General features: G+C 44.6%; 1 protein-coding gene across 5 annotated transcripts in view; it reads right to left on the minus strand.

Moving 5' to 3' along the window:
• The window catches only part of COL12A1 (collagen type XII alpha 1 chain), a 296,727-nt gene that overhangs the window by 108,498 nt on the left and 168,884 nt on the right, over nucleotides 1-19,345 (minus strand). For all 5 annotated transcript variants that reach the window (XM_069606261.1, XM_069606259.1, XM_069606260.1 and 2 more), the window contains 7 exons: nucleotides 19,018-19,157; nucleotides 16,322-16,451; nucleotides 14,509-14,651; nucleotides 13,562-13,694; nucleotides 12,947-12,973; nucleotides 10,499-10,641; nucleotides 1,588-1,717 (listed from right to left, as the gene is read on the minus strand). In XM_069606261.1, coding sequence (XP_069462362.1) covers nucleotides 1,588-1,717; nucleotides 10,499-10,641; nucleotides 12,947-12,973; nucleotides 13,562-13,694; nucleotides 14,509-14,651; nucleotides 16,322-16,451; nucleotides 19,018-19,157 — 846 coding nt within the window. The remainder of the gene's footprint in view (nucleotides 1-1,587; nucleotides 1,718-10,498; nucleotides 10,642-12,946; nucleotides 12,974-13,561; nucleotides 13,695-14,508; nucleotides 14,652-16,321; nucleotides 16,452-19,017; nucleotides 19,158-19,345) is intronic.

Here is a 19,345-nt window from a genome sequence, read left to right on the forward strand (position 1 = left end):
TAAAAAGAAGTCTCTTGGCAGCAAAGCTTTTTCAGTTGCTGTCCCTTTGTTCTGGAATACTCTTCCTCAAGCACTGAAACTGACGGAAGATCATGGTCATTTCTGTGAACTACTCAAGACCATTCTCTTCTTTCTTAGGTAAATACTTCCTTCTCTCTTAGCTCTTTCCAGATGTTTCCCTTAAGCGCCAAGATACCTTCGGGTGGCAGAGCACTCTACAAGCACAGCTTAACATAGCGTAACATAACATGATTCAGCCTAAAACTTAAGTGAATCGGGAGATGGCCATGAGCGTCTCAAGCTTGCACCAGCTACCTCCTACACAATCCAGCCTAAAACTAGAGCAAATCAGGAGACACTGATGAGCATCTCACACTTGCACCAGCTACCTCCTACACGATCCAGCCTAAAACTAGAGCAAAACAGGCGACACTGATGAGCATCTCACACTTGCACCGGCTACCTCCTACACGATCCAGCCTAAAACTAGAGCAAATCAGGAGACACTGATGAGCATCTCACACTTGCACCAGCTACCTCCTACACGATCCAGCCTAAAACTAGAGCAAATCAGGAGACACTGATGAGCATCTCACCCTTGCACCAGCTACCTCCTACATGATCAAGCCACCAGCTACCTCTTACATGATCAAACCTAAAACTGGAGTAAAGCTGGAGATGCCTACACCATCCCAGACTTGCACCAGCTACCTCATACATAATCGAGCCTAAAACTAGAGAAAATCAGGAGACACCCATGAGCACCCCAAACTTGCACTGGCTACCTCAGACATGATCGAGCCTAAAACTATGGCAAATCAGGAGACACCCATGAGCACCCCAGACTTGCACTGGCTACCTCATACATGATCGAGCCTAAAACTAGAGCAAATCAGGAGACACCCATGAGCACCCCAAACTTGCACTGGCTACCTCAGACATGATCGAGCCTAAAACTAGAGCAAATCAGGAGACACCCATGAGCACCCCAAACTTGCACTGGCTACCTCAGACATGATCGAGCCTAAAACTAGAGCAAATCAGGAGACACCCATGAGCACCCCAAACTTGCACCGGCTACCTCATACATGATCCAGTCTAACACTAGAGCACACCTCGGATCCCTGGAGCACTTGGACAACTATTTGGGACTCTCATTTAATTGTGAGCATCTCACAGATGCTCTAGGTATCTTCAATTTTGCTCCTGTTTTATGTTTGTGAATCAGGTATGAGATACCAGGTGTTAATCTGAGAGGCCCTCAGGTATCTACTGATTTACTTCAGTGCAAATCCTTTGTGAATCAAGTCCTATAAGATCAAACAGTCAATGTTTTCTGAAGAATCTTCCCCAAATCCCGCCTGTCCTTTGCAGTGTTAGAATGCGAGGCTTGTCTAAACTCAATCCACATGTATCTATTTTGAATGTACTTGTTCTGCCTAGAGGAGGATGAGGGACTTGTGCGCTGTGTGCTCTGTTTTGCATCACTGGACACCCTGGAATGCCAGGACTGACAGAGGAAAGGCAGCTCGCATGCATTAAGCAATGACGATGCACAGGCGCGGAAAATAGCGGCGTTGTCCTTACTCGTCTTTCCTCTGCCTGTCATGCGCCCTCCTTCGCCGTCCGCATAGATGGAGGAAACAGTAATGGTGTACGGGGTATCGGCCTTCAGCTTCTGCAGCACCACGTTGTTTTGCTTTCCTCCCACCGTGGTCTGAAAGAAATTAAAACATATCAAAGGTGCGGCAAGGTTAGGAATGCATTGCTGAAAGAGAAGAGTGGAGTTTCTATGGCATGCATATGCTTTCTCTGTGATTGATTGGCACGCCCACCAGCAGACTGAAGGCGGTAGAAGTGCCGCCTACCTGGGCCCATGCTGCGACTGCAGCATTATGGGAAAGGTCATCAAATGCACACTCCACGAGGATGCCTCTGGCAACAAGAACCACACTAGCTTCAAATAGGCAAGGAGCCAGCATCATTCATTACAATAAGGTACATAAGTGTACACTACATGCGCTATGTAAAGGGGGTTTCCCGAAGTGTATGAAACAAAGACAGAGTAAAGTAGAAAATGTTGGCTATGGGAGGTTTTCAAGCCTTGAATCCAGTCTAGATATTGATGTTAGATTTCTATCTGTATTGACAGTAATTGTTGTATTAACCTATTTGGAAAAAGTTCATAGGGATTCCAATTGCAGTGAAGTTCTTTGTCTACAAGGAAGAGACCCACAGGGCAGTGAGGCTCTCTGTGGGCATGGGTCCTCCTGGCAGAGTATTCTGCACATGCTGGAGCCGCAGCCTCGGGTGGTGAGCTGCTGCAGTACTTTCTTTGTGCACTCACTGTTAAACTTAGGCCAGAACAAATCCCTGTGCCATGAAAAATGGACCAAGGACCCCAAATTGAGTAGCACAATTTCAAACACTGAGTAACGGCCAAATGGTGTGGATCTTCACTGGTCACTTTAAACAGAGCCAGATTTCAGGGAGCGATGCCAACTCACGTGAGTTCGAAAAGAAAAGGAGCTAGTGTGATCTGTTAATCCCATAATGTGCTGTAGGTTAGACCTCAGTTGCCCGATCAGAGCTCCCAGCGAGCGTACGTGTGATGTGATGGGTCGCGGGCATATACACTAAGCCCCCCATGTCTCCGCCCTGGCTGTGTGTAGCGTCTTGTGTTCCTTTAATCAAGTTGGATGGAGTCATGAATTGCAGCTCGGGGCTATAATATCGGGCGCCCCATGTTGGAAGACATTTGTAGAACGAGTTAATTAGTCTAGCAAAGTGTGGTGTTGAAACAGTAGCGGCTGCAGGAGCATGCACACAGTGAACACCCAGGATGAGTAAGCGCCAGCATCTCAGCTAGCGCTAGCTTTCCCTCATTAACCAGCTGGCAGGTGGCCAACCCATATCGTCATATTCAGGGCGTACTTAATCACCCACTTTCCTGAATTTATTTGCAAATACAGCTCAATATATCAAGATAGCATCATCCATCCAAAACCACAAGCTGCTGTTACCTTTCAGGTGGTGAGCAGTGTTAGGCCCTGTGCCCCTATTCAAACTGCTGACTCCCTTGGGCATTGCGCATCAAGTCTCGCATGCTGCCCCCTACATGCCAGGAAGGGCAGGACAGAGCTTAAGGCCTGAGCAGCGGTGCCTAACAACATGGCAAGGTATGATCTGTATTAATTCTCTAACAGACCCCGTCTGGTCCTGTTCTCTCGCCTCTCCATTTGTCATCTCGAGAGACCGAGATCATCAATCTTCCATGACACTTCCTTCCACTATCGCATGAGAATAAACTGCACGATTCTTGCAGCTGGTGCACGCACCATGTGCATGTGCCTCAGAGCAAAACTAATAGTCATCAGTACTTGAATGTCCCCAATAAGAGGTGTGCCATTCCTCCATGTGCTATGACATGGGATACATGTTCCAATAGGCAATACAAGCACAACAAATACATGTACTGAGTTAACTAGCAGGATGCATACGTGGTTAGAAAAAATGCCTGTATCCCGTCCTATTCCAAAAGTACTCTGTGCTACTAAAGGAAGAAAACTAGGGCCCATCAAACCAACGTGGAGTTTGTGAATGTGTAGCGAATGTGTGTGACTGCAAATTGTTTCAGGTTCTGCTCCAGGGTGGCGCTAGTGTTGTTAAGGGTTGTCTACATTGAGCTGGGATAGGATATACGAGCCGAACATATTCATGCATTCCCAATATTTAGACAATGTATGGGGACTGATACTGGAACAGGGCATTGAGGCATTTAGAGTTGACGTGAAGAGCACCTGCACACTCAGCGCTGAGCATAACTAGAGTCTGTTTGAGGTCAGGTAATCATTAGTGGTGAATAAATATTTGTAGCCTGTGCATAATGAATGTGTTTCAGACCATGTTGCAGATTGGGCCATTCAGGCATCTCTTGCATCGTGCATTTTATTGTTTTTTATGGGTATTGTCTTTACATTAGCCTTGTACATTCTATTGCGCATTTATGGTAACGTGTTTGTTAAAATACAGTACAGATTGTTTGATTGACTGACTGAGTCTCTTGGGCTATGAGCTGATGGGGTCATGCACAAGCGAGAGGCGGCACAAAACAGAGCTACAGCTCAAAAGGGCACACTTGTTAAACCAATCGCCTGCTATGCGGTCCTTTCTCCATTCGAAATTTCATTGACGATCATTTCTGCGGATTGAAAGCATAGTAGCCAATCAGAATACTGCTCCCGTGGCTTATATTTCATAGTGATCCCCCACAAAAGAGGCAGGATAACAAACACCTGAAGATGACATATCTGGGCCAGTATTTTTGCACCAGGGCAATGCTTGCCTTAGTGCTTATTTGCAGGGAATTGAGCACTCAGCAAGAAATTGCCCATGTGCAAAAAAGTGGAAGCATACTTTTTTTTGCAGTAGAGCAATTTCTTCTCCGGTGCTAATATTGTGCAGAATTGCATTTGTACTGATGCACAGTTTCAGTAATATAGGCCCTAATCAGCTAGAGTCTAACGAGGGCTGTGACAGAGATGTGCCAACTCCATGTACATGCCCACATCCACAGCGGTTGCGCTGCCAGCGGAAACTCAAAGGGCTGCACCTTTGCTGATGTATAATCTGTTGCCCATAAATAAAAACAGGTGGCAGAAATGTTCAGTGCCTTCTTATAGCTGCTACTGATTATCTTCTGAAGCACTGCTGTTGACAGACTCTTTGAAACTGCCTATGACAAACCATGTTATGCGATGGAAAATGCAGTCACTTTTCTCCTGTAGGCTCCACTGTTAAGCGTAATGTGTCTTTGAAGCCCTTTGATCTTGCCAATACATACTGTTCTAATGGTAGTTATAGTAATATATGATGCCTCAAGCTTTTCCTTTTAATGGAGTGCCTTTCCCAGCAGATAGCAAATAGCCGTTTACTGTCACTCCATGGCCTTAGCTTATCATTACACCGAACGTCGTCCATTTTAGGGGGTTCAGAAATTCCAACAACAATGATGCTTTTAATTTGCAAGAAACACTGATACAAAAACGTCACCTGCTTGGAAAGTGTTCAGAAGCAACGGAATACTAGATAATAAATTGGTACGCAGGGATTTGGGGGATGGGAGTGGTGGCGGCCTCCCAGTCAATTAGGAGGATCAGAACAGGGGCTTTACCACACAGTAAACCCTCCACCCGAGCCTACTCGGAGCTGGAGGCTTCCAGCTTCCCTCGCCAAAGATCTAGGTAAGTGTGCTCTCCCTTGCATCCACTTCCCTCTTCCCCACCCCCTTTTCCTCATCTCCAGTCCCCTCCCCCACCCTTGATCCACTTACCTTGAGCTGATTGATACCTCGCCGGCACCGGGAAGACTGGTGTTCACGGCGCATCCCTGATGTAGCAATGGCCACCATAGCTGCCATGGAAAGGGAGAAGGGACTATGTGTAGTTCCCTTCTCCCTGATCCATGGCAGCCATCTTGTTGTAGTTTTTTTAAAGTTGAGAAACAGTTTTTTTTAAAGTTCAGAACATATTCTTGCCATGTAATACCCTCAAACTGAAAGCTATAAACTGCTTGCTCTAAATTAATACAATCTGGCTCATCCGGCAGCCTATCACGGATGACGGAGGCGGCATCAACGTGATTGGAGAATGAAGAGACAGAGGCCACTCTTTATGACTATCCCTCACCATTGCTTTGCCTCTCCAAAGCAGCCAATGATTTTATAACATGTTTTATGCAGCTATGTTATGTTGGGTCCTGCCATTTGTAAGTGCTGCGACTTACGCAAACTGGGAAGAAAGATAGTATGAGTGGAACCTGCCAGGATATGAAGCTGTTAATGCAGCTGGCAGACAGATCTTTCAGACAAGCGCTTAATTAGCTGAGCTTTGTTATCTGTACACAGGGCTGGCCTGCTGGGAGAACTTTATTTTCAAACAACTCTTAACAATTAAATATACATTGGCTTAAGGTTAACCCAGGCAAACCAATGACACTTCCTTCCCTTTCTTCTGATCAAGTATCCACACTATGAAGTGTTGGAAGTTCATGATGGAGGGCCTGTACTTAGAGGAGTGTGTGAAGTCATCGTGTATCATTTGTGGAATGCGGTGAATGTCATTCCAAGCTGTCGAGTTCCAGCACGTGTCCCACTTCACTCACCGCTTACATCTTCTCTTCAAGGAGTTCTTCAAAGATGATAAAACAATGCAGAGCTTCCCCCTGGTTTATGGGAACATGTTTTTTGACATTTGATCAGATCCTAGAAACTTTTCACTTTTTGGCATGTGCTTAAGAATGACAGTCATTCAACTGAGGACTTGTCAAATACCGGCTTAGGAAGAGATCAACTAGCATCCTCGCCCTTCCCTCACCGGTGACGGCGGTTCACTAATATTCTGAAGGAGCAAGCGTGGATTTTCCACAAATGTCACACCTACGGCTTTTCAACATCAACGTTATCGGTTCCATGTGTTTATAACTAATGAAAACCTAATGAATGAAATTACAACGACAAAATAATAACGAAAAATACCGATTTTTAAAAATAAAATTGGGGGTTCTCCCCTCCCAAGCCCACCGTTTTGTGGTGTTGTAAACCGTACCCCAACCCCCTCACTGACCATTGTATTCCCTTTCCCATCCCCACTCATATATATATATATATTATATATATATTTTTTAAATGCAGCATTTTTTGTTATTAATTTTTCATTATATTTTAATTCGTTATATTCACTGTATACCACGTTGTCGAGGCTTGGGGCCTAACAAACAAAGTTCATCATTTCACTGGAGATAAATAGGTGGAAATTGTAATGGAAGGTTCTCCACAATTTACTAACCATATTTAAGATGGATATTATGCTTAAGTGTGTGTCCATAATGTAAGAGTTCTTACAATTTCTTCTGATCTATGTTTTTTGGGGGTTACATGTCTTTACTGCTACTTCTGTGCTGGTTATTTGACGCGTCACATTTGTTGCGCAGTAGAGAAGCACGACTATTGTGAGTGCGTGTTTGTGTATGTGTGTGTATGTATGTGGCTGTGCGGGTGGGCCAGGTTTCTCAGCGGCGTGCCAACTTCGGCATTTTGAGCACCACTTAGGACACGGTGTGGGATCTAGAAGTACCAAGTGAGGTAAGTGGCCGACGGTGGGTTGGTGGTGGGGGGGCAGTGGGGATTGCAGGGAGGGAACCCCCACTCCATGCAACATGGAGGAGAAGCATGGCTGAGAGAACTCATTTCCCCCTTTCACACCACAAACTCATAGAATGTGGTGCGACAAATGCCAATGCAATAAAGTACTGCGTGAGCAAGAAGTGGAACCTCTCAGGGTTGTGACATGTTCATTCTGAAAATGTAACAGCCATGTGGATAATTCTGCCTCAGGATCAACTCAACATGCTTTGGTTACACAATAACTCTGTAAGATTTGTATTTGCCTAGAAAAGTGTGTGCTGCAAATCTGCTTCTACATGAGGCACCACCATCCAAAATCCCGGGCATGCACCAATCGCATCATGCAACAGAATTGCAGGACTAGTGAGATGTTCTTGACTGCTGTTGGTGCGCTCATCACAATGTCCCTCAAATGGCCATGCAAGGTTGTGACATCACTGGCTCCTTCTTGAGCAAAGGCCAGCCATGAAAGTACATTTTCAAACAAATGATGGAGGCAAGCTACTCTTTCGACAAAATACAGAAGGTACAGCCCATGTTGCAGGCACAATCAAAAAGCTCAAGATGGAATGACCCAAACATGTGGCCAAAATAAGGTCGGCCAGCATTTGCTTGGAGCCATCCTTTGTGCTGAACACAAGATGCCCAACCATACATTTTCCTTTGAGAAGGTCGTATTACATTAACATAAACATGCCTGCCAATAAAAATATATGCAATGTTAAAACGTCCAGAATGGCGCCAACTATTCCACAAGCACAAAACAGTGATATGTCAAGCGTATTATAATAGCAGTGAAATGATACAGGCATCCTCTGTGTCCAAGCCATCAGATGATGCCGGCTCCATGCGTCCGGTGACCTGATGAAGGGTCTGCGGCCGAGAGCTGCGGGTACTATTTTGTGATAGCGTTCAAGCTTCATGAACAGTAGCAATTGTGGTTGCCTGGACATGTAGCCAAGCAAACTGCACTGGGTGCATCTGAAGTAGCTGCATATTCAATGGCATGTATATGTGTGGCCCATTACTTAGCTTTGCACGTGCATGATTGGACTTTGGACAGGATTGCTGCAATCCTTATGTTAAGTGCATTGCACTTTGTAGTAAGAGAGATAATAATTGGATCATCTCACCATGCCATTTAATATAACTTAAAATGATTTCCTGTTAATGAAATGCAGAGGGGAGCCGCTGTTTTTTGTTGTTGTGTTCCCATTATTATAAAAATGTATACAAAGCCACTGTTCGTACATTTTGGAGTGGCAGAATTGTATAGGGATCAACGTGTTTTGAGTGATGTGGTTTGGAGCAGTGTATGCATGGAAGAAGACGCATTTGGCAAACAAGAAGATCATTCAGGTGTAGGGTACCCGAAAGGGTCCATAGAGGGGATATGCAAGTTAAGGGCGAACAGGTGAAGACGCAGGAAATACCAGGAACATAGAGCATACAGGGCTGTCACAAGGTGCGGTGAGGCATGGGGCAAAGAATTGACCCCCCTAATGATTTTTTCCAATGGGCGAGCGGTGGCGCCGCCGTAAACAGGAGAGAGGAGAAATTCCCCTTGAGTCTGTGTGGAGAAACCCAAATATGGTTTATTATTACAACTGCAAATCAACTACAGCAAAGTTAGATTTCTCTACTGAAGAAAGGTTTATGCCAGACTAACATTTGGATCATATGCATAAATATATATAGGATGGCATGACAGCGTGTGGCGCGTGACGCCAGCATTAAGGAGCATCCTGGCCCTGTGTGCGCATTAAAACACACATTATACACAGTGACAGATGATGTAAAGTGGAGGCTGGTGAATTTCTGAACTGATAAAGCTTAAATGTTTGTGCCTATTATGCTGGATCGACAAAGCACAGAGAGGGAGCACAAACCAAGCAAAGGGCGCTTGAGGGGGTTTCTCGCTCCCAAAAAAATGTTTGAAACATTGGGTTAAAATGATGCATTTTACGTCACTCTCTTCGCAAAGTTGGGTAGTAATCCATACAGTTTGCAGTTGGTTTTCTTTGGAAGCACATGGAAAAACCCAGCAGTTGCAAGTCACCAACCGTGCACAGGAACATTTTCAAATACATTTCATTCCGCCTTTGCCCACAACATATGCTGATATAAAAATGTATTAATGCTGGTTGTACCCATGTATGTCCATGCAGGCTGCACCAATTGCACCAATATATGCGATTATTACCGTACAAGGACTCCCAGCCAATAGAAATGCCATGCCACAGATGGTATGACCAGGCTGACTGTGCACCATAAATTTTATTACTGACTTGATACTAATAAATTAAAATAACTGAGTTCCATTTATTTTTGTTTCAAAAATTACTACTTAAGATTTGGTGTGTTTAACGCTTTCATGAACAGCAACATGTCCATGAAAGAAGGTATAGAAACCAAATCTTTATTACTATGGTTTAGCAGAGACTGTTTTTGACTTTTATATGTTACTTTAAGGAGTGCTATTGGAGTGATGATTTACTAAGTTCATCACTCCCCAGAGTAATATAACATTTACATCACAGTGGACCTCATTACGAGGTTGGTGGCCTGGGATCTCAGGCAGCGGAAATTGTTGTTCACCATTCCCATAGAGTCCTATAGGACTCTTTGGGATTGGGGACACGAAGCACTGGCACTGTTGCTAACGGTGCCAGTGCTTCTGTGACAACTGTGCCTACCGGGGCCGCTGCACCCGACAAGCCAGATGCTGAACCCGGCAGGTCAGACCTGCCGGGTTCAGAGGCCCAGGTAGGCACAGTTGTAGTCTGTCGGTCTGGATTGGGTGCCCGTACAATGCTACCGGCACTCTTCATTCGGGACCGGCAGACTTGTAAGGAGGCCCAGTGACTCTCTCAAAACCCTATAGTCCACCATAGTCTATGCAATGCCACATAAATGTAAATGCACAACCATGAGGCATAAATAAAAGAGTGGTCCTTATCATGTACCAGCCTACCACTACACCTATGTCCATTATTACACCATCTCAAGTGGCTCTATATAAAACAACTATATAAGGCACACCACATACTAAATTGTCTCAACGGACTAATAGGTGTTTTTTACCCAATTAAATGGGGCTCGTTCAATCACCCTCCAAATATTTAAAGATTGAGTCAGCCTTGTCAGCAGTTTCAAACCTGTAAATTGCAGTTCTCTGGTTCCACGCTTAGCCCAATGAGCTAATATTTCTGATTCCAACTTCAAGCATTCTTAAAATGAGCTTTCGCAAGATAAAAATGTGCATTATAAAGGAGTGTTAATATCTGTCACATCAGGTACTTATAAAGGGATTACCGTCAGTTCTGGCCCGTCGCCCGCTGTAGTTTGGTAATCAATCCTGTACCGCTGCACTCGGCCGGTGGCGTGATCCCACTTCACGGTCAGGCTACTGGAAGTGGCGTTGTACACCTGCAGATTACGCGGGCCACTCTTCGGAGCTAAACCAAGGATATTTAAATGAAATATTGGAAAATACAGTAACTAATGATGAAAAGTGTGCTTTGGTAACACATGATTTAAGAGAAGGGGTAGTAAGGAACATGGTACAAGGCAGGGAGGGTGAGAAGGAGGATGAGAGACATAGGGAAGGACAGGAGAGGGTGACGGAGGGAGGCAGTAAGGGCGGAAGGAAGAAAGGAATTAGGAGGGAGGAAGGTATGGGAATGAATGAAGGAAGGAGTGTATTGGGGTAGGATCAGAAAAGGCAGGGGTGAGGAAGAAATGAAGCCATGAACTGGGGGGGTAGAAAAGGTAGGGGAGATGAAGGAAGGAAGTGAGGAAGGAATGAAGGAAGGAAGGGAAGAATCGTCTTCAACAGCAGCAGTGCATCAGTGGGAGTAAATGCACGAGGATTTCAGAATTACTTATGATAAAGTTAATGTTCTTACATCAAGTCTTTTGTTACATCAGACTATGAAGGCACAGTGTATTAATTGGCTCAATCTATTGCTGTTCTACCAATATGACAGTGAATACCTTCTGGTGTTGGTGTTAGTGTTATTCATGATCAAAATCGTAGTTACTATCCAACTACTGCAACAGAGTTAGGGAGAGAATTACACATAATGAGAAATGGATTTGGGGCTGGGAAATGATTACTTTTTAATGTTTGAAAGGATGATTATTGGGCACAGATCGTCTGTGTTTGAAGCCATTCGTGTGTAGGGCGAGGCTGGGGTAAGCCTGATACAGCTAGCACGAAAGTCTTCAATGAATTCTTCAGGTTCTTTCTGAAATCACAGGAGTAGGAGGCATCAGCAGGGAGAGTAAGAGTGCTGCACTGTTGGCGCTTTCTGGGCATTGGAGTTGGAAATCTATGGTGATATACCCTGCATTGTGGGCACGTGTGTAGTCCAGCCTGGCGATTGACCGGGCGCTCACTGTGGCTGCATCCAGTTCAGGAGAGATGTAGGGCGCTATCATTCATGGCTGTCTGCACTGGACGCAGTGCACTTCATTTATAATTGTTCTCTGGGAGCTTATACCCATATGATGTATCTAAGCGGATGCCTAGGTTTTTAGGAGACTCTGCAAAGATCACTGTGTGGCCAGAGAATGTGGGTGCGGAAGTGGTTGACGTGAGTACCAGGCACTTCTCGAGTGGCTGCAGAATAACTTCCCCCCTGGATAGCAGACATTCAAGGCCACGGGGCTGTCCTTCAAAGGAGAATGGAATAGGAATCCAAGGACATATCCTAGCAGTACCAGTATTGGAATGCTGAACAACACACATGTCAAGGAGCTACATGCTAGGGATCTGGTGCTATAAGACACACTCTTCTTATGGACGATCCCTCATCTCCCGTTGGACATCCGTCTATGCACCCGCTACTTCAGACAAGAAGGGCTTTGGATGATTTGTTGTGCAAAGCCGTGCTGCATAGACACCCTTATTCATTCATAAAAAAGCTCTGACAAAAATAATCAGTGCATGAGCCTTTCTATACAATATAAATGGACATTTCCAACCAAAGTATGCATAGGCTTCCTCAAACACCTCAAATACTTGGAGGTAATCACCAGCATTGGGCATCACGTTTAGTTCAGAATTGTGCATTTCAAAAGAAGGAAAGTGATAGGAGAGTGGTTGCCATTTCCCAGCATGAAGTAGGTGGGTACTTTTCACGGGCGCAGTATTATACACTAAACATGGATCACTGCCTAGCTTTGGGAGCAGGCAATGTTGGGGGCTCGCAGAGAAGTCTAAATCGAGGTAAAAGCTGACTTAGTGGTAGGTGGTGGTGGAGGAAAGCTGGATGGAGTGAACGGTGTGGAGTGGAGACGGCACTGGGTGGACTTGTTGTCGAATCGAGTGGGAAGTGCCAGGGATGCACATGGGGAAAAATAGATCCATGAGCAGGGGGGACATGTTAACATGAGTCCTATTGACCTCTGCTGGGATTACTAGGAACAGTTTGACTATGGAGGACAGCACATATTGCATGTGTGAAAACAAAAATGATAACCATTTAGGAGGAAAAGTGTCTTTGAACATTTTCAGATAGCGATATCTTTGCTCATTTGTTGGTGTACAATAGCCAAGTTGATAATCTTAAACAAGCTGTTCTAAACAGTAAGTGAGCCGGCTCCTGCTGCTGTAGGGGGTATTTAAAGTGTTCACTCTGAGGTGTCTAAGGGTTGAGGCGGTCGGGTAAATGGTGATCTTAGCGCTCGCCCGTTGCCATCTTACATGAAACTTTTATCTCAACTTTAGAACATCGGCAGTTCTTTTCTTTGTCATACCTTGCGTTGTAGTGATTATCCTGGCCACTGAGGAAAAAATAACAGAGAACCTGTTAATACATATTTAAAGGCATTCATTCCATTTAAACACACGCACCACAATATCCTGAAAAAGTGCATTTGAAAATACATGCAGAATATATTAGCCACCTCCGTGGGACAACTGCTTCTCGTAGGAGTCTGAGCACACAACAATGGTTGTTCACATTCCCATAGTGTGGACATTCGGTACATATTTTCTGAAGACTTCCTTGTCTGATTTCCAAAGAATCACCACTAGTACACTGCTTAAATTCCTAGCGGAGCACATTCCCTGAACATCTGTGCATGCCTACATCTAAGTTGCACTTGCTCAATTGTTCTATGTGCCATTTATGTGCACCCCAATATTAGAATATGTCCGTATATCAGAATGCCTAACCTGCTCTCACTGACCATCTCTCTCCACTCTGAGGGGAGTTCAGTGCCATTGTCATTGTCAGCCCTACATATGGTGAGCACTCACAAAGCAGCGCAAATTCACTATTCCGGAAGGCCTTGCTATTTTCGATAGCATGAAGTGGGTGAATGGGCCATACTGTGCAGAAGTGAAATACCAATAGGTGAATAACTTACATGTTCTCTCGATACCAGTCAGATCTTCACTTTCTGACTCATCAGGATAGATGCCGGTGACAGCAACCAGGTACGGGGTGTCAGGGTCCAGATTTTCAAACTCCATGGTGTTTTTGTCACCATCAACAATAGTCTGCGGAAAAGAAAGGACCGGGTTCATGGAAAAATGCACGTTTCTTATGAACCAGTCTCTACGGATTTTTCGTGACCATTATCAGCTTAGCAGGCATGCTTGGGATAGTACTTCCACCAAGCACTGTTCCTTTTGCTGGGGCACCGCCTGGACTACACGTGCTCATCTGGACCGTTTTTCATTGTTTTATTTAAGGCTCAGAGTAGGGTCGCCTCTGTTGCAAAGCCATCAGATGCATGTTGTTAGAAGAGTAGCCCACACTGCCATATTCTTTCAATGTACTGGAAAGGACTTAACTGAGTATTACTGCCCCTCCCCCCCACACAGGAAGCATTTTGTATGTGTATTTATATAAGAATAGAAGACACTTAAAAAGTAGGTAATAACAGAGAGCACAGCCAGTCATTGGGTAAGGTGCCTTTACGTAGGGGCATTGTTGGATTGAATGACGTGTACCGGGTGGTGAAGTGGTATGGATAGGAACGCATGCCAGGGAAAGAGTCTGGGGGACATTACAGTATTTTTTACATGCAAAGCCTGAGGCCAGTGTTTACACATTTCCACATTACAGAGAGTAGTTCTGGGGTCAGAATGCAGGAAAGGTGGGAGTAGCAGTTAGCTTGGAGCGGTGGGTACAAGGATTTGGGGGCCTCCTTCCTTTGGTAACAGGTGGAGTTTCAGCCGCTTTGTTTAAAAGAGATGGCTTTGAGTGCTGTACATATCACTGAGGGCAACATGCGAAGTAAGAATCAGATGAAAGAAGGTCAAACATTGCATGATGAAAGAAGAGCGTGTGTAACCACAATGACAGTACCTCAAGTTTCTTTTGGGGATTGCCAACTGGTGCCCATGCTATTCTGTATAGAGCCACGTCTGGGGCGCCATGATCCCAGGTGCCACGGAAACTGGTTTGTGTTACTTCAGAGAACCTAAGGTTTTGAGGGGCTGGAACTGGATCTGTTAATAGGAAAAGTAAAATCAACTTACAATCATTCTTAACAACAGAAAATCCGAATGAAACCCCAGATCATGGGCCATACTAATTTTAGCCGAGAAGAAGCGAGGCGGAGAGGCTAACATGCAGCGGAATCTGTTCCTGATATTTCAGGATATTTTCAATATAGTGAAGATAGCCCTCTCTCCCCTAAAGAGGCATGGCTGTGGCAAAAATGGATCACTGTGTCCGTTGTGTTCTTTGTTATTTAGGAAGTGATTGAAAATTAGGTGTCATCTTTCCATTCTCTAATGCAAACGCACTCCTTGATGTCTATGCTCTGAACAATTGTTGAACTCTTGGTCTTCACTTAAAACAGCTGCCAAGCCAGAATCCGAAGACCTGGACATCGTGACAACAGCAGCATACACAAGCTGTATTTGTTTTCCTAGGCCATGGCTGACCACATGCTCCCTAGCAGCCTTCCACACACCTCCTCTCCACCATCATATCTGGCCATTCAGAGAAAACCCTGGGAGCATACATCGATTTTGATTGCAGCAATGACGGCCACATTTGTGCTAGGATCAATAGAGCCATTGCCCAAATGAGACACTGCCCCTGTTATTCTGTCCTCCCAATCAAATTTAACATATGGTGTAAAAATACCTAGCATATGATAGACAGGGCCTTTATAGTGTAATGTGTAAGACCCAAAATCCAGCATAAAATATTCGGCATGCCAGTTCCATTTTTTGAGAAGCTTAGATCCCTTTACTCCTAAAAGAAATGCAGATCACAGATTCAGCAAGCCAACCCATGACCCCCTCCCGCTTAAAAGCCATAGACAGAGGAGGCAAGCACTTCACTGTCCAGTGCCCCACATTCATGAGCCATCCCCGGTCTCAAAAGAACGTGCATCCAACACACGACTCCATTCAAAAGTCTTTGAAAGCATTGCTTCTCCTCCAACTCTCCTCCTCCACTCCCCATCTCCTATCACCCATCTCGGGCAATCATCCCCCCAGTCACAGGGTTGTCCCTTATTGTGATTGAGAGTCTGCTACATGAGCATACGATCACATGCATCTGATTGGCAAAACAACGGCTGTCAGGCAAACTGAGGCCTACTGAAAGGATGTCCTCAGTGTGAATGTTTAATGAGGCTAAACACAACCCCATCACATGAATACATATTTATTGAGAACAACATGTTCAACTGACAGCCACTTGGCCTTGCCTTTGCATGAGCCAACAAATCGGTATGCATTGCGATGCAATAACCTCGATGCAACATCTTTTTCATTGCTCTCAGTTAACAGAAGATGTTTTCAGAATAATGCCTATGAGGGTTGGGAACTACGCAGACAAATATCCTTTTCTGAAGCTCACTGAGCGACAGGACCATCAGTTATTAGAAACGCGTCAATCACAGTGAAAAACAGGAAGGGATATGGTAGTTAGGCCAAGGATAGAAAACAGATCATTTGGATCTCAACAAATGATTGTCGGGACTCAATTTGCACAAGACACAGGTTGTTTCCCCTAAAACTGGAATCAGCATTCCTGTCTTCTGCAAATATGATATCATATAAACCCATGCATTCAACTTCTTCAGTCCTAATTTCACAGGCCGCATGCAGAGCAGCCACTATTTGTGCATGCAAAGGCAAGCTACCGATTGAAAACGCACCTGTAGTCGCTTGAGCAAACCGTGGTGCAGACTCTCCTTCATCGTACACAGCAATCAGGCTCACATCATACACCGTTTGGGAGAAGAGATCGGTTAGCGGTGTGGTTGTTGTCTTTCCGTCCACTTCCACCTGAGCAAACATTAAAAGATCACATGAGCGGAACACATTTCTATTCTAGAGTCATGTCCATGAATCTCAGACAGAGATTGTGAGGTAGGTAGGTAGGTAGGCACTTATTTGTAGAGCTCAAGAGGACCCCTCAGAAGAGACACCATGACACTCAAATTTGAATACTAATGCTATCCTGGGAAGGCTACAGAAGCAGTTATCTAGGGAACAAGTCTAAATTCAAGATGATCAACCAAAGAACGTAGATGTGGAGGGAATGAATCCACACTTTTGATGCCAAAACTGCAAAGGAATGACCACGCCCTCTTTGATATTTGAACTTAGGGATAGTCAGTAGGCCAGCAGATGATGATCAGAGCTGCCTGTCTGGAATGCGGTGGGAAGAACATAGAAGAAGGTGTATAACACAACAGATCGTGCAATGTGGAAAGTATAATACTTATGGGCAAACTTGGCATGCACCAACCACAGTGTGGTCAATACCATCAAAACATTTGGTGTCACATTAATTAAAAACCTGACAATAAATGTTAATGTACGTGGTACAGAGAATATCTGTTGCAGTTGGTGCATTGGCATTCAATGTCTATCCATCACATTTTGGGAGGTGAATTTAGGGAAATGACACAGCTTGCTGCAGTGCATCTGATAACATGTTCCCTGCTGCACAATGTGGAAGCTGCTGAGCCCTGGGGGGCACTATTTAAGTGGAGACTCACATAAACACTGAATTCACACTAGGGTGGACAAAGTTATGAGTGGGCTGGCACAAGCACCCACACAGAGCAGATAGCCCAGCTGCTGCTCTATGTGAGCACTGGTTCCCACGGACCTGCCTTTGGTTTGCAGGGCACATATATATAGTCTCCTAGTTCGATGCCAAATGCCCTCCTCATGGAGTGCAGTTTGGAGAGCACCTCTGGTGTCTGTGGTCTACAAAGTGCTCTCTCACTGAGGTCGAATGCTAATGATGGGACATGTGCTTTAATGGGACATGTGCCTGAGGTTGGGTGGCGACCATCCCTCAGTTGCAAGGGTTTTTCATAATGATGGAACGACCCCTTTCTGTGAGTCCACTGTTATGTTACATTTAACGGCATATTTGATACTAGATAAGAGTGACACAAAAACAGCTTCAATCGCTGTGCGGCTATCTGTTCACACAACACACTATGCAGATATAGCCACAGAAGAGGCTGATTCCTATGGAAGGCAGTTAATCACCTTTTAGCTCCAACTGCCCATGTATCCTTAGAATTGCCATCCGCTGAAGGCTTTCACATGACTAATGGGAATAAGGAAGGAATGCAGCCAATGCCAGTCCTTGTAGCATGTGCAAGGTGGGCGCTGGATGAATATGCCGCTACCAGTGATGCTCTCTATCACAAGTGGCAATCCTGTAAAGCACAGTCCAAGTAACATAATGCCTTTGCAGGGCCAGCTGGCTTCTGCGTCATGGCCAGCCTCGGGGAGCAGGGTTCTGCTGCACCAATTGCTCAGAGAGGCTGTTACATAATCAAGCCTTTAGTTGGCCATGTCTAGTTACCATATAGGAAATTATCTAGCATGCAACCCTAGACGTAGGCCTCTCTCTGATCCATTAGATTGCCTTCCTTACATGAAGTAGTGCTGCTTTATTATTCGATCAACCACCACGAGTTATTGAACGAATGAGATGATACATCATGCCCGATTAAATATATTTTGCTATGGCCAAGAAAAATTGCATATTTTAGGGGGAATCTCTGTAGAATTTTGAAGGAAAGCAGATCATTTTTTATCATGATCAACCATATTTCATTATCAATTTAATGGAGACATCCGGCCGGCTTGTCTTTCAGTAATATCAAGGCCACATGGCATAACGCTTACAAAAACTGCAATTAGGTTCCCCCTAAAGGTGTGTGCAGTCAGTTAGGATAGGATCCGATAAAACCCTACCACTTTAGATAAAGAGCACCCCAAAGCAGCATCAGCTGGCGTTCTAGATCAGTGAAAAGGAAGCGACTGGAAGTAGGCTGTATTTGAGCTTCAATTCCGTGCTTCACTTTTCATTTGACATTATTACAACAAGCACATTTCTGAGCTAATTTCTAAATCTGACTTGTTATCATCCCCTACTTCATTTTGTTTACTATCTTACATCTTGTGTAACTTGTTTGTCATATGCCTCGTGTGCCCCTTTAGCGGGTGGATGGCGGCATTTTCTTTTTGAAAGCAGAGAAGCCTGTTTATTGTGGCTGTTATAATCCAGTGACCAGGTCAAGGTTGTCTTGGATTGCTGTGGATATTAGATACTATCAAATGAATGCCATTCAGCGATAGAATATCCCTAAATGGTATTAATGACATATTTTGGCAAAAGTACACATTTTGGTATCTTTGCAGTTTAGGGGTGCCTCACAACGAATTAGCTGGGCAGTTACTGGCAAAACTCAGCACCCGTTCACTCAGTGTTCAGCTTTGGTTGAGCACTTGAGCTTCATTTGGTAAGTGGGTGGGCAGTTAAGTTTTCTATTCAGTTTCACTATGGGAATGTTGTATCCTTTAGTATGCCACACTGTACCTCCTTGTACTCCTCTTCGTCATCTGTCTTGTATTTCACAATGTATTTTCTGACATTTCCGGGGGCAGCATCCCAAAACACTCTCATGCTGCTGTGAGTAACGTCACGGATTTTCAAGTTTCCAACTCCACCCAATGGCACTTTAAGATAAAAAAGAGAATATTTATGATATTATGAATACTCATCATGAGAAGCAAGCACACAACCCTCACCACCACCTACATTTTTGTTGCCTACAAACTTTTCCGCCCTCTGGGGCAATGGTAAATCCTTCATGGAAGCATTGCTTTCAAGTCTCTTTCTTACCACTGCTTGGTTTTATTATGGT

This window comes from Ambystoma mexicanum, chromosome 4p, assembly GCF_040938575.1.
Source record: "Ambystoma mexicanum isolate Mex_15411 chromosome 4p, UKY_AmexF1_1, whole genome shotgun sequence".
Taxonomy (NCBI): domain Eukaryota; kingdom Metazoa; phylum Chordata; class Amphibia; order Caudata; family Ambystomatidae; genus Ambystoma; species Ambystoma mexicanum.